Source organism: Psammomys obesus, unplaced genomic scaffold (assembly GCF_907164565.1).
Source record: "Psammomys obesus unplaced genomic scaffold, mPsaObe1.curated_primary_1811, whole genome shotgun sequence".
Lineage (NCBI taxonomy): Eukaryota > Metazoa > Chordata > Mammalia > Rodentia > Muridae > Psammomys > Psammomys obesus.
This window is the reverse complement of record NW_026594377.1, coordinates 3028649-3044520: the sequence shown is the minus strand read 5'-3', so window position 1 is coordinate 3044520 and position 15872 is coordinate 3028649. Positions and strand designations below refer to the sequence as shown.

The 15872-nt window shown below is 37.6% G+C and overlaps 1 protein-coding gene across 3 annotated transcripts in view; it reads right to left on the bottom strand.

Annotated features, from left to right (window-relative positions):
* Psd3 (pleckstrin and Sec7 domain containing 3) overlaps nt 1-15872 on the bottom strand; it is a 460032-nt gene that overhangs the window by 65580 nt on the left and 378580 nt on the right. For all 3 annotated transcript variants that reach the window (XM_055618704.1, XM_055618706.1, XM_055618705.1), the window contains one exon: nt 14030-14223. In XM_055618704.1, coding sequence (XP_055474679.1) covers nt 14030-14223 — 194 coding nt within the window. The remainder of the gene's footprint in view (nt 1-14029; nt 14224-15872) is intronic.

Here is a 15872-nt window from a genome sequence, read left to right as displayed (position 1 = left end):
TATCTATCTATCTATCTATCTATCTATCTATCTATCTATCTATCTATCTATCTACAAAAACAGATCTCATATTTTTTTGAATCTGGTTAAAGCATATCTTACACTATCTCCTGAATGATATGTTCCTTTCCAAGATAGCATCATGACCTGCTCTTTCTCTTCAATTTGGTCTCTGCAAGTGTTGTTCCATCTAGGAGTCTTCTACCCACTTCTGTTGTACAGTGCATACTTCCTTCATTCTCCAAACTTTAACATTTACTCTCTCCTCACTCTTTTTTCCTTTATCCTGTCCCTTGGAATTCAACCTCTAGCTTGAGGCATGTGAGACAAATGCTCTATCACTGAGCTACATCTCTGGCCTAGCATTAATTTTCCTTGGATTACTTAATACTTACATTATTTTATCCCAAGTATTACATAGCACTTGTTATGACCAGTTCGTGAGACCCCCAAAATCCACCAGGAATCAAATCCACTGCAAACGCATGTGGGTTTATTCAATACAAACTCAACCCGGGTTGCAAAACTTCCTGCCAAAGCAGGAGGAGTGTGGCTCTGAGGTCTAGAGGAACAAGGTTTTTAAAGGACAAAACCACAAGCAGGGAGTTTCCAAGCCTTGGTGTATATGATTGGGTAAGGGAAACGGACTTTTGAAATGATTGGTTTACTTTAGGTGCTAAGACCATAATCAGTCCTGGCCTGGCCATCTGGAGGATACCTGATCATGAGAAATGCCTGGAATGTGCTGATTAGAAGAAGAGTAATTAACATACTTTGGGGCACAAGCTAGGCACTATCTAGGTGGATTGCCAGGAAACAGTATCTCTTAAATCCAGGAAGGAGTGCTGCAAGCCCGATTACTTCCTGCAGTGGGCTGGGCATGTCTCATTTTACCCGGTTCTTTGTCTAAACTTTTATCCAGGACCTCAGTCGCTTCCCTAAGAGTCTAATTTTAAACTTTGGACCTCTCACACTCAACTTAAACTAAAACATACTCTGTTTTTTTTTTTTTTTTGATATATACAAAGCAGATAAACCTTCCACTCTAAATTTAAAAGGTCAAAATATCCTAAATAGGTAGATATACAACATATGATCCAGTAGATATTAATATCATGGGGGAGTCTGTGTATAGAACTTTTGCTATCAATTGGGTAGGCATGTTAGAAGATGGGATACAAAAAGAGTAAAGGACAGTGAGACATGGCAGGTGAGGCAGGAGGACTGCCATGAGCTTAAATGGAACTAAGAGTTCAGGTTAGCACAAGCTACAGTGTAAGACTAGTTTCAGAATACCATAATAATAATAATAACAATAAAAATAATATAATAGAAAGAAAAGGTCATTTATGAAAAAAAATAATTGTTCCATTAAGGTTTTGTTAGAATAAAATATCAGAAAATAAGCTGGCTTATAGGAACTAATATAGCTTGTCAAATTATGAGGATATCTGAGGGTTGGTTAAGGAATAAATAGCAGGGACAATTTACTTTAAAGTTCTAGGAAAGAAATATCATAACTCTTATAATGAATCTGGTTGAGGGAAGATGCTAGAAAACTTTTCCTAGTAAATGTTAAAAAACATTGAGCATAGCAAAATCTTACTCAAGTACAGTAACTTGACTTAAGTGAAAGCTATAAACATTGAACTAAAAAGACAGAGTAAGTGCTAAAGTGAAATGTAGCTAGCTCTTGGCAGTCTGTCTCTAAAGTTGCAGGTTACTGATCATCAGAGAAGCAGAGTTATCATAACAATCCAGCTTTTTAAATTCAGAAGCACCCTGTGACCCTTGGAAAGACATGGCCACAGCCATTGCTGAGCATGCATCTCTACAAATAGCAATTCAAGTCAGTCATTGTAATTGTAAAACAGCCCAAGGCTCACTGGCACCTTTAAAATGCCTCTAGGCAAAAGCTGCTTTGGGTCAATAAAAATAATTCACAGTGGCAAGGATGAGCAAATCCCCCAGACAGGATTTGTTCTTTAAGCAAAGTGATATGGTATGACTGGTTCTCCCAAACTCAGGACCTCAGCAACTTCTGAAACACATGGCCAAGGGATGCTGCCTTCTGTTACATGCTGAGCTTCTCCTAAGCCACGCCACAGCCTTGCACTTAGACTTCTTCAGCTGTACTTACCACCTTCCCATAAAAGAGTGACCATTATGTGTTGTATCCCTCAAGAGTGACTAAACAGCTGCTTTTTCTTCTGCAATTCACTAACTGATGCTAAAACACCGGTCAGCTAATCAATCATTCTACACTATTTACTGTGAATAACAGAGCCAGCCCCCGTATTCTGGGTTCCCTATGTGTTTCATCCAACTACAGATACTGGTGCCCACTCCCCCCCCCCAAAAAAAAAGTTCCCAAATCAAAACCTAAATTTGTTGTATGTCAAGTTGTATGGTCAATTCCCAAGAATGAACCTTGATCTAGTTGCTATTTCTCAGCTCCTTAGATTCTAGCATTCTTCCTTTGAACATCCTCCACCTGGAGACTCCTTCATGTACTTGTGGTTAAGCCTGCATCTAGTTAGGATTGTATTTGCACCAAACATGTAGATAAAAACAATCCTAAACAACAAAGCATAACAGCTATTTCCAGAGCACATGCGTGTTTAGGCATTACCAGTAATAGAGAGATGAGCTGAGTACATGGGCAATGCTCATGGGTCATTTGCAAATCCTCTAGCAGTTCACAGACGTTTTAGAGCCAGAGCTCTGGAGACAGGGAGGGCTGACTGCAACAGTCTTAAGTCAGATAGAAAATACCTACAATATCACCTTACTTGTTACCATTTTTGAATGATCACATGATAATACATGTGATTATACTTTTCTGTGTCTACCATTATTTTCCAAACATTTTTATATTTAAATAATTACATTTGGCTATGACTTTAAAATACTCCTTTGCGTTAGTGTATATTTAACTAACAAACATTCTAGGATACATACACATATTTTTCTAGAATCAGTGGCAAAAATAAAAATGTAAACAGGCACACACATACACAAACACACACACACACTACCCCCCTCAAAAAAAAAAGTAACACCCTACAAAATATATCAGATTAGCAGTCTAGGAGCAACTGGTATTACTAATAAGATATACAGCCTTCTAAAATTTTCTGATGTTGTATACATTGTAATAATAAACTTGTTTTAAAAATATATAATGATATATCATGTCATTCAACAAACAGTACAGCTATGTCATATCCTTTTAGGAAGACAATGATAATCGGTAGCTGAAATAATAGCATGAATTCTTTCCCTGAGCCAAGTACAGTGCTATATACAAAGAGCCTCGTTGATTATTTCCAGTCTCAGGGTTCTGTGCTGTACTCATTCTCTGTTGGAATATTCTTATCCATAATCTCTATCACCTTCCATTTGTAACTTAGCACTCTGCTCAGTTAAATAACACCTACTCAGATATATTTGTCTCTTCCTACCTTCCCCTCCAACAGTAAGTATTACTGGCACAAAACCGGTGCTCAGAAAAAAATTTTAAAATGTATCAATGACCTATCTCATTTCAAAGGTCGAATTCTTAATTTAATGCTATATAGAGTCCAAATTTTCTTACATAAAGTTTTACAACCATGATTAACTCTTTTAGGGAACTAGTTCAAACCTTTTTATCTGCAGCTTTGCTTCTGTGGTCTCAGTTACCCAGCAGAGAATATTAAGCAGAAAATTCTAGAAGTTTGCAATTCAGAAGTTTCAAATTGCGTGCTGCTCTGAGTAGTGCGATGCAATCCCAAATCAGCGATCCAGCGAGACCCAGGCCCTTTTATCATCCATATATATAACAGAGCCATACTCTTTACACAGTTAGACCGTAATATCCATCTCCAATCCACTGTCTTCTCTACAAACCTTATTGTACTCCCTAAGAGCCCCAGAGCACAAAAGTAGTGATACTGGCAGCTTGAATGTACAAAAGAGAAGATGTAAAGTGCTTTCTGTAAAAGGAAAGAAGGAAAGGAATAGAAAATCATGTGGGACCTATGTTAAGAACAATTTTCTATCAAGGTAAAAAGAAGGAAAAGAAATCTATGCTGATTTACTGCTGCCAAACTGAAAGAAAAAAAAAAACATTTTATCAGCTCCTTAGACGCCGAAAAAACATTTGACAAAATTCAACACCTGTTCATGTTTAAAGTTTTGGAGAGATCAGGGATACAAGGCACATGCCTAAACATAGTAAAAGCAATATACAGCAAGCTTATAGCCAACAACAAACTAAATGGAGAGAAACTTAAATCAATCCCACTGAAATCAGGGACAAGGCAAGGCTGCCTACTATCTTATCACTTCAACATAGTTCTTCAAGCCCTAGGTAGAGCAGTAAGACAACTAAAGCAGATCAAGGGGATACAAATTGGAAAAGAAGAAGTCAAAGTATCATATCATTTATTCGCAGATGATATAACAGCATACATGAGTGACCCCAAAAATTCAACCAGAGAACTCCTTCAGCTGATACACAATCTTCAGCATGGCTGGATACAAAATTAACTAAAAAAAAAAAAAAAAATCAGAAGCCCTCCTGTATACCAAAGACAAAAGGACCAAGAAAGAAGTTAGGGAAATAACACCCTTCACAATAGCCAAAAATAACATAAAGTATCTTGGTGTGACTCTAACCAAGCAAGTAAAAGACCTGTATGAAAAAAAAAAAAAAAAAAAAAAAAAAAAAAAAAAAAAAAAAAAAAAAACAATAAAAAAAACCAAAACTTTAAGTCCCTGAAGAAAGAAACTGAAGAAGATATCAGAAGATGGAAAAATCTCCCATGTTCATGGATCAGCAGGATTAACACAGTGAAAATGGCTAGCCTACCAAGAGAAATCTATAGATTTAATGCAATTTCCATCAAAATACCAACACAGTTTTTTTTTATAGACCTTGAAAGAACAATTCTCTATTTCATATGGAAAAACAAAAACACCAGAATAGCTAAAATAATCCTGTACGATAAAAGATCTTCTGGAGGTATCTCTATTCCTGATCTCAAGCTGTACTATAGAGCAACAGTAATACAAATGGCATGATACTGGCATAGAAACAGACTGGTGGATCAATGAAATCGAATCCAAGACCCAGGAATAAACCCACACACCTACAGAAACTTGATTTTCTACAAAGAAGCCAAAACCATACAATGGAAAAAAAAGATAGCATCTTCAACAATGGTGCTGGTCTAACTGGATATCTAGATGTAGAAAAATGCAAATAGAAAACTAAAGTCCAAGTGGACCAAAGACCTCAACATAAAACCAAACATACTAAATCTGTTAGAAGAAAAAGTGGGGAAGAACCTTGAACTCATTAGCACAGGAGACAACTTCCAAAAAAAAAAAATACTAACAGCACAGGCTCTAAAATCAACAATCTATAAATGGGACCTCATGAAACTGAAAAGATTCTGTAAAGCATAGGACACTCTTATCAGAACAAAATGACAGCCTACAGGTTGGGAAAAGAACTTCACCAATCCTACAGACAGAGGGCTAAAATCCAGAATATATAAAGCACTCAAGAAGTTAAACAGCAACAAAAATGGGTACAGAGCTAAACAGAAAATTCTCAACAGAGGAATATCAAATGGCAAAGAAATGCTTAAATGCTCAATGTCCTTAGTAATCTGATAAATGCAAATCAAAACGACCCTGAGATTTCACCTCACACCCATGAGAATAGCTAAAATCAAAAACTCAAAGGATGACATGTAATGGAGAGGTTGTGGAGAAAGGGGAACTCTCCTCCATTGCTGATGGGAATGTAACCTTGTACAACCACTTTGGAAATTAATCTGGCGCTTGCTCAGAAAATTAGGCATAGTGCTATTTCAAGATCCAGCTATACCACTTCTGGGCAAACACCCAAAAGATGCCCCACCATTTAATAAGGACATTTGCTCAACCATGTGCAATCTAGTTGTCCCTAAACTGACAAAATTTTTGCACATTTACACAATACTACTCTGCAATTAAAAACGAGGAAATCATGAAATTTGCAGGCAAATGGATGGAACTAGAAAAAAATCATCCTGGTTGAGGTAACCCAGAAGCAGAAAGACACATATGGTATATATTCACTTATAAGTGGATATTAACCATATAATATAGGATAAACATACTAAAATCTATAGTCCTAAAAAAGCTAAACAACGAGGAGTACCCTAGGGAAGAAGCTGAAACCTTGCTCAGAAGGGCAAACAGTCTGGACATCAGAAGTAGGAGAAGACAAGGAACAGGACTGGTGCCTTCCACAGGGGAACCTCTGAAAGATTCTACCCACCAGGGTATCGAAGGAGATACTGAGACTCGTAGTCAAACTTTGGGCAGAGTGCAGGAAACTTTATAGAAGAAGAGGGAGATAGAAAGACCTGGAGGGGACAGGAACTCCAACAAGGAGACCAACAGAACCAAAAATCCCAGGGAGGCCTGCAGAGACTGATACTCTAACCAAGGACCATACATGGAAATTAACTAGACCCCCTGTTCAGAGAAAGCCCATAGGCTGCTCAGTTTCCATGTGTGTTCCCTAGTAAGGGGAACAGGAGCTGTCTCTGCCATTAACTCAGTGGCTGGCTCTTTGATTACCTCCTTCCGGAGGGGTACATTCTTGTGAAGCCACAGAAGAAGATGATACAGCCGTCCTGATGAGATCAGATAGGCTAGGGTCAGACAGAAGGGGAGGATGGAGTAGGAGAGGGACACAGGAGGAGAAGAGGGAGGAAGGGCGAGACTAGGAGGAGACAAAAGATGGGTACAAGCTTACATTCCCACCAGCAATGTAGGAGGGTTCCCCTTTCTCCACAACCTCTCCAGCATGTGTTTACAGCAGGGATAAAGTGTCATAAATAAATAGATAAATAACAAAGTTATATCAACAGTACACTATGTCTGTTTAATGAATGGGGACATAGCATTAGCTTACAGTGTTCATTTCTATTCACAACTTCAGACAGAAAGTAGGGATCTAGAAATGTATGCTCTGAGGAAACCAGAACTACTCAGCCGTTGTTCATGTTGTTATCAGTGGTCCTGGGGACTGGGTCCAGAGCTTCATTTGTCCTGAGCCTATGAACTGCATTGTTCATTACCCACATAATATTTTCAATCACTGAAGAATTCAATACTTGCATTAAATTACCATAGCAGAGATACAGAACTTTATTTTCTTCCTCTTAAATGTTAACTAAACCTAAAGGGTAAACAGTAAAAATAGAAGAACTTCTAAAAATTAGATGCAGTGAAAACTACATTTCTCTTCCAGCAAGAAATACGTCAGAGCCTCTGTACCCAGACTTTTTTGGTGCTGAGAGATTGGCAGTTTGTGTTCCACTGTTCCCTGTCAAAAGCACGGCTTCTGAGGAGAATGGTGGGTGGCCTCTTTTCACTAACTTGGTTGCAGAAAAGGATTTAAAGACAGAGCCATCAAAATGGAGATCAACCTAAAATATCCTTTTTTTTTTTTTTTTTTTTTTTTTTTGGTTTGAATATAGGACTGTGAAAGGGCGTTCTTGTAGAAAATGCATGAAATTCCACCAAATCCAATTGTCATGTGACAAAGGACTATTCAATACATCCACAATGTCTTTCACTGGATAGCTCTTGGACCGTGTGTGGACAGCTGAAACTTCTTATCTACCCAGTTTACAAAGAATAGCCAAGTGGAAGGGGGAGGGCAGATCTTAGCCTTCATTTAATATAATTGTTTGTTTTTTTTTTTTGGTCTTTTCTTAAATGAGTTTCTCTCTTACAAGTGAGACATCTGTCTTATGGAGGAAAAAAATCACTTTTATTATCTCTTTAATTATAGTATCACAGTTCCCAATGTCATGCAATAGCAAAGACTTCTGCCTCCATTGCCATTCTAAACTTTGTTTTCTGCATGTGTGACTCAGGTAACCTTTACCCTCCTCACATTTGGCATGTAGGATTGAACGACAGACAGTTGTGCAAATCCCTCTGAGTAAGTGTAAGTCCCTGGCTTTCTATGCAGGATCCCCAGCCACCTGCATGCCGATGAAGAAGAATGAAAAATGTATAAGTTCTCTCAGCCTTAAAGTGTTGGCAGTGTTAAAATCCTTCAGATAAGACATCCCAGCTTGGTAATATCAGTGTAAAATCGACAAAAATGCAATAATTAAAAACTTAAAAAACACTAAGTGGCAAACTCTGATTTGACTCTCTGGTCTCTTTTCCCCACCGAATCCTGGTAGTTAGCTAACATGATAATCTGAAATGTGTTTCTTCACTATGTCCTCATAGATTATAAACACTCTCTATTGGCTATTGGTTGTGTTAGAGCAAATAATCACTACTTCTTTTGTATTTCAATTTAAATTTTGATTGTTCTCTGTAGTTTAAAGGAACATCCTGAAAGCATTGTTGTTTTTGGTGAAAAATTTTTTTTTCCTTAGCTGGTGGTGGCACATACCTTTCACTCCAGAACTTAAAGGCAGAAAGCTCTCTGAAAGTATCAGACCAACCTAATCTTTACCTACCAAGTAGACTATGACAGCTAGAAGTATAAAGTTTCACCAAAACCCCCTACTTCCAATCTCTAGCATAATTACTGGTTTTTAGACACAGTCTCCTATGGCTGAGGCTGGCCTTGAGTTCACTATGTTGCTAAGAACGTCCTTGAACTTCTTACACTGCTGAACCACCAGTTCAGCACATGGATTATGCAGTGTTGAGAACAGAGACAGGCGATTTGTGCATGGAAGGCCAGCCTCTGCCAAGTCAACTATATCCATACCCACGCCATAGCTTTACTAAGGCATCACAAACAAGTCAGAGCTGTACTTACAGGGTACAATTTGACATTTAATGTTTATATACATTGTGAATTACCACAATGAAGCTAATTAACATGACTTTAAATTCACAGGTTTATACTTTTCCTATTCAGTTTTCAATTTATATATAACTGATGACACTATTGTTTTCTGTGTAGGCAGCATTTTTTCCTCTTTAGAAGAACATAATGGACTTTTTCTGCTTCTTTAGTTCCCTACTTATATTTCATAACTCCTTTTATTGGTGACTATAGGGTCAATCTGGACAACAAATAGATTTTACTGAAAGAATCTAGAATCCCTGGAGACATAGGCCTCTTTGCATGCCTATGAAGGATTGTCGTGGTTGTGTTAATTGATATGAGAATATTTTTCTTGATTGGAGAGGGGGCTAGTCCCTTGACAGGAGATGCTAGACTGTACACATGGAGAAAAAGCTGAGCACAAGTAAGCATTCATTGCTCTCTCTTTCCTGTGACATGATGCGAAAAGCTCCTTCAAGCTCCTGTTACCCTGGCTTCTCTGCCACGCCTGACTGATTTAAACTATGATACAGAATAAATACAACCGTCTAAATAAATAACCTGAGCTTCTTGTGAGATTAGCTTATCATAACTTTAGCCCTTGGAAAAGCACAGGATTATCCCTTTTCTTAATTAATTTGTTTTAAATTTAATTTAAACTTTAAATTTTGTTAAATGTATGTTATAGGTCCTAATTATTATTGTAATGCTATATGTATCTTCTTTCAATCTATGCTTTAACTTTTTAAGTTTTAGAAGAAAATCACAATATAAAGAATTCTTTGGTTGCAGGTATAGTTCTGTGGAAGATCAAATGCCTGCTTATCTGTGTGTGTATGTGTTTTCTAGTACTTGTGATTTTTCTGTCTTAAGACGTCTTCTACGCAAGGGTTATAAGGTGCTGTTCATACTTTCTTCTAATATTTTAAAGTTATGTATTCTGAACTCTTACCTTTAGCTACAAAAAAAATTGAGTTTCAGGTTAGGACTGAGATAGAGATGCATTGCACATACATAAACATACACACATGGAATGCACAGACGTATATGTACATACATAGTGCACACGTGTATGTGTACATCAACACACACACCCCCCAGCACCGTTTACAGAAGCACTTTGCTGTCTTAGGTTGTATGAAGTATTTCTTATATCAAATAAAGGCCTGTCATAAGTGCTGGAGACCTGTGCTTTTGTCTTCTCTTTCCCACAGTAGTGTGCTGTTTATGCCTAATTGCATGGAAATTGTCAGCCTGCAGCCACCACACTTCCTCTGCCCCTCAACTTTTAGTATTTTATGATGTACTTCAATTAAGCTGTAAGGGGTAACAAGTTTATTCTCACTAATTACAAACCGTGATTTCTTTCCAAGCAGTAGTACCATAGGTAACTCCTTTGAGGGATATAGGTTATGTCTATTATACCTTTATAAAAATATAATCTATAATAGTCTTGCGTTCTGAAGGAATGCTTAATTGCCTGTAACTTAACTCCCATGGGCTTTGAAGTCAAACTATTTAAGCACTTGATAAGCCCACATTTTAACCAAAAAGATACACATATGGCATTGCATGTGAGTACTTTTCTTGTACACTATGTCAGTGAGCTGAAGGCATTATGATAACAAGTCACTCTGGGGACAGAACAGTAGCAAGGACTGTGAGGAGGCCTGGCACGAGGCTATCATTACCTGCAGAAACCATGGTCAATAGGAAATGACTGACTGAAATCATGCACCTCGAGACTGAAAAAGTACTGTGTTGGCCAAGTGGAGAGACCACTGCTCCCACTTACAATTTTAGTCACTTAAATGCATGCCACACAAGTGACAGACTGTTCCCACCACAAGAACTGCAGAATGCAACTGTTTTCCAGGCATGTTTTCTCATTCAAATTGCTTTTACAAAAAGATGCGGTTAACCAGCATCAGACTCTTTTGTCTGATTGTCACTCTGCACTGGGTAAAGCTTAGGCTAAGACAAGTCAGAGATTTTCATTTATCTATAGGTGGGTGATAGCACCAGCTTCATATGTCAACGTTAAATAAGTTTATAAATGAAGTGCTTGGAATCAAGTTTGGATATTAAGCAATTATTCCTATTGTTAAATTATTATTGACTTTGATCATATGGGGAATGTATTTTAAAGTATGTAATCACTTTCTTGGTTTCTTTTTTTTTTTTTAGATTAAACAAAAAAATTTATTTAAGTCCTTTCTGAGCAACAGAACAAGATAATTTGAACACAGGGAACTTCCCAGAAAATCATACTCCAACCAAGGACTATTTGTGGAGATAACCTAGAACTCCTGCACAGATGTAGCCCATGGCAGTTCAGTGTCCAAGTGGTTTACATAGTAATGGGAAGAGGGACTGCCTCTGACATAATCTGATTGGCCTGCTCGTTGATCACTTCCCCCTGAGTGGGGAGCAGCCTTACCAGGCCACAGTAGAGGACAATGCAGCCACTTTTGATGAGAACTGATAGACTAAGATCAGAAAGAAGAGGAGAACCTCCCCTATCAGTGGACTTGGGGAGTGGCATGCATGCAGAAAGGGGAGGGAGGGGAGGAGGGAGGGGCTTATGGAGGGATACAAAACGAATAAAGTGTAATTAATAAAAAAATTAAAAAAAAACAAAAAACAAACAAAAAAATGTCCTTTCTGACAGCAAGTTGTTTAAACGCAATCGCAGGATTCATGTTATTCTTAAAAAATCAAATATTATCTTCTTCTGGCCTGGCATGGCTGCACCCCCGTGGGGGAGGTGATCAGAGAGCCTGCCAGTGAGTTCATGCCAGAGAGAGTCCCTGCTCCCCTTACTAGGAAATCCACGTGGAGACTGAGTCTATTGATAGGCTAGGGTCAGATAGAAGGGAAGGAGGTTCTCTTCAATCAGTGGACTAGGGGAAAGGTATAGGGAGAGAAGAGGGATGTAGGCGGATTTGAGAGGAGGGAGGGGGCCACAGCCAGGATACAAAGTGAATAAATTGTAATAAATAATAATAATTAATTAAAAAATCAAAATTTAATTTAAAATTGATGTGGACATAGCACATAATAATTGATTTGAAATGTCTACAGATATGCTTAGAAATATTGCTATAAACCAGAAACCTTTAATCTAAACAGAACAGGAGTAAAATGATATAACCTTCTTATAATTAATATCATAATCTCCAAGTTTAACTCTTAGAGGTGTAATCACTGTAAAATATGAGAGTCTTCTAAAAAAAATCTAGCAATCTATTGGAAGCTAATACTTCTTGGTTTCTACAAGTAATAACAAACTGATAAAACAAGAGTTTGTATTTTTTTTTCTCATTCTGTCTGACAAAATGCCAAAGCTACATCTTGTTTTTCAAATTTGACTTTTCAAAGCTTTTTCTTAATGTCATATTTAATGGTTCTGGTAAACACTTCCACTTCCATGGGATACAAGCACTTGACCCGAATCATTAGTTGTCTCCTGGAGGAACAATTTCTGAGCATATCTTTGGAAGCCAAAAAGAAATAAAATCTTCAAGGCTTAAAATATGTTCATTTGAAAAATTGTATATTTAAACTGAAAATCTTAAGCACACAAAACAACTAAAAAGTAAAAAATATTAATTCTTGAATGAAAAGGTGGTCTTTTCAAGACAAGTCAATGTTTTAGGGAAAATTATAACTCTAAAGAACTTCAGCTTAAGTTGTTTCTTAAAGACACATAGCAATATTGTCTTCAGAGAAGTAGGGGATGCTGCTGTACATACATACTTACAGACATAATACAACTTGTTATGTAGTCTATTCTGGCCATGACCTCACTATGCAGCTGGGCAGGTCTTAAACTCCTCTTGCTTCTGCCTTCTAAATGCTGGAATTCTAGTATTTGCTAACTTTAAGTTTCCTGACGAGGTATTGAAAAATAAACTCATTTTGCTTCCCTTTGTTTCTAAACCTACATTACCTCTATAACTGGCTATATCAGACATGTCTCTATTTTATATTTAGCTCGTGGGTTGAATCCACATAAGTATATGTCTGGAGAAAATGGTTACACCTATACCTATACCTTGGAGATGAAAGCTGAAGCTGAATATGGCAAGTTGCAGAGAAAGGGGTATATTTGTCACTGCAACAGGCTATTCATATTTGGCATATGGAAAAGAATGCATGTGCATGCCAAAATAAAGACATGATTGTCTATTGATGACTGCCAACAACTCCTTTTCTGAGACCTGCATCACAGTCTTCCCTAAGAAATCCCTTACTACTGTAACCAAGTGGATGCTGTCAATCACAGCATTTCATCCCCTCAGTTATAAACAAAGTCCTTAGGATGCAGTTGGGAACATGACTCTTAGCAGCTATACATAAGTCAACATTGACAGTAAAGAGCTTTCTAATCCTGTCCAAATTTTAATTTAATATATTCTAGGGCAGGACTCCATGTTTGTGTCTGTAAGAAGGCAGGGACATCCCAGAGATAAAGTTTACTAATTTTGAATATGCATAAAATTTGCCTTAGGCTATTCACCTACAGCAAACTGCTTAATGACTTTCTTAAAATATTATTCTAAACTATGTGAACATATTTCCTTCTTTTCAAATTTCAAATATATTATCTACCTGAAAATAACACTTCATGACACACAGAGAAATTGGAAACTATCAAATATGACTCTTTTAACTTCCCAATACTAATTACATCACACTGCCCTGCCTTTCACCTTTCCATGTTACCAAAGACCCACCCGATGCCATATATCCTTCGGATATAAATTTCTTTCCTCATTGTCTCTGGAACCTTATGTTACTAATTAGTCTCGGTGCTATAAATTAAACCTTTCCCTAGCCGCCAAGAATATAAATCTCTGAATATAGGGTCTGTGCCCATCCTTTCAGTGCTACATTGTCTTAATCAGTGTTATTTGTCAAAGTCATGGGTACACAAATAAATGAGAGCTATGGAAATGAATAATCTGTGAGCAGTTTTCCATTTCTAGAGTTCTGAAATGACTTTGGAAGGATTGGGTACAAATGTTAGTCTTTGCTTTAAGCCTACTCTAACTTCAAGAATACTTTACTACATAAACAACTTTCCTTCGTCCTTAACTTTATTTCAAATGAATTCACTTTAAAATTTGAGCCTAAAGATGAATTAAATAGAAAATGACAATCATCAAGGCTTACTCTTCTTTCCATCCATATCTGCGTGGATTTTGCGGGCCAAAAACCCACTCTTGTATACAGCAGCATTTGGGTCATGAGGAATGTCCAAAAATGGGTTAGTTGTACTCCCAATACGACTGATGGTCTTTGGGTGTGTTCCATTGGCCTTCTCATCAGTACCTTCTGAGGGAGATTTTTTTTTCTCTTCATCATCTCTGTAAGAGAGAAAACACAAAAACTGAAACAAGGAATTACCGTAACTTTGAATGAACAAAGTTATGGAGTGTCATCAGCTCCTTTTTTTTATAAAAGTCCATCACTGTTCACAAGAACCATTATGATAATCAGGAACACTATGAAACGACCAAATGTAAGAATGATAGGAATAGAGAGAGGTCAAAGGAACACACAATATTTCCAACCAAAAATAATCACAGAAGAACACGGTATATACTCATTTATAAGTGGATACTAGACCTATAAAATAGGATAAACATACTAAAATCTGTACACCTAAAAAAGCTAAACAAGAAAGAGGACCCGCGGTAAGATGATCAATCCTCACTTAGAAAGACAAATGGGATGGACACTGGATGTAGGAGAAAACAAGTAACAGGACAGGAGCCACTGAAAGACTCTACCTAGTAGTGTATCAAAGCAGATGCTGAGACTCTTAACCAAACCTTCAGCAGAGTACAGGGAATCATATGAAAGAAGGGGGAGTTAGTATTACCCAGAGAGGACAGGAGCTCCACAAGGACAAAATATATCAGGGCACAGGGGTCTTTTATGAGACTGTTTCTCCAACCAAGGACCATGTATGGATATAACCCTAGAACCCCTGCACAGATGTAGTCCATGGTACCTCAGTATCCAAGTGGGTACTCTAGTATGGGGAACGAGGACTATTTCTGACATTTCAATGGCTGGCTCTCTGACCTCTCCCCCCTCACCCGAGTTAGAAGCAGCCTTGCTAGGCCACAGAAGAGGACATTGCAGCCAGTCCCAAATATATCTGATAAGCTAGGGTCAGATGGAAGCGGAGGAGGACCTCCCCTATCAGTGGACTTGGAAAGGGGCAGGGAGGAGATGAGGGAGGGAGGGTGGGATTGGAAGGAAATGAGGAAGGAGGCTATGGCTGGGATACTAAGTAAATAACCTGTGATTAATATAAAAATAAAAATTATAAGAAAACAAAATAAAATAAATTTTTTCTAACCAAATGGAGAAGATGCCTATCAAAGTACGAGAAGTGTACAGAACACCAAAAAGACTGATTAGAAAAGAAAGTCCCCCTTGCACATAATAATCAAAACAGTAAATGTAAAAGGGAAGAACCCCAAGTAACTTATGAAGGAAGACCTATTAGAATAACACCTGATAACTCAGTGGAAATTCTCAAGGCCAGAAGGTCTGGATACATGTTCTACAGACTCTCAGAGATCTCAGATGTCAGTCGATGCTACTATATTTAACCAGCAAAACTTTCAGTCAGAATAGATGGAGAAAATAAGACATTCCATGATAAAACCAAATTTAAGAAACATCCAGAAGGTCCTGGAAGGAAAACTTCAACCTACAGAGGTTAACCACAACTAAAAAAACACAAAGAATAAATAATCCCAGAGCAGCAAGCAAATCAAAAAAGGAGAAGCACAGGCAAACACATACACACACACACACACACACACAACCACTGCTGTCACCACAACATCAACAACAAAATAACAAGAATCAACAAACACTGTTTATTGATATCTCTCAACATTAAAAATTCCACTCCCCCAATAAAAAGACACAGACTAACTGTATGGATGCAAAAATAGGTTCCATTTTTCTGCTGTATCCAAAAAGCACATCTTAA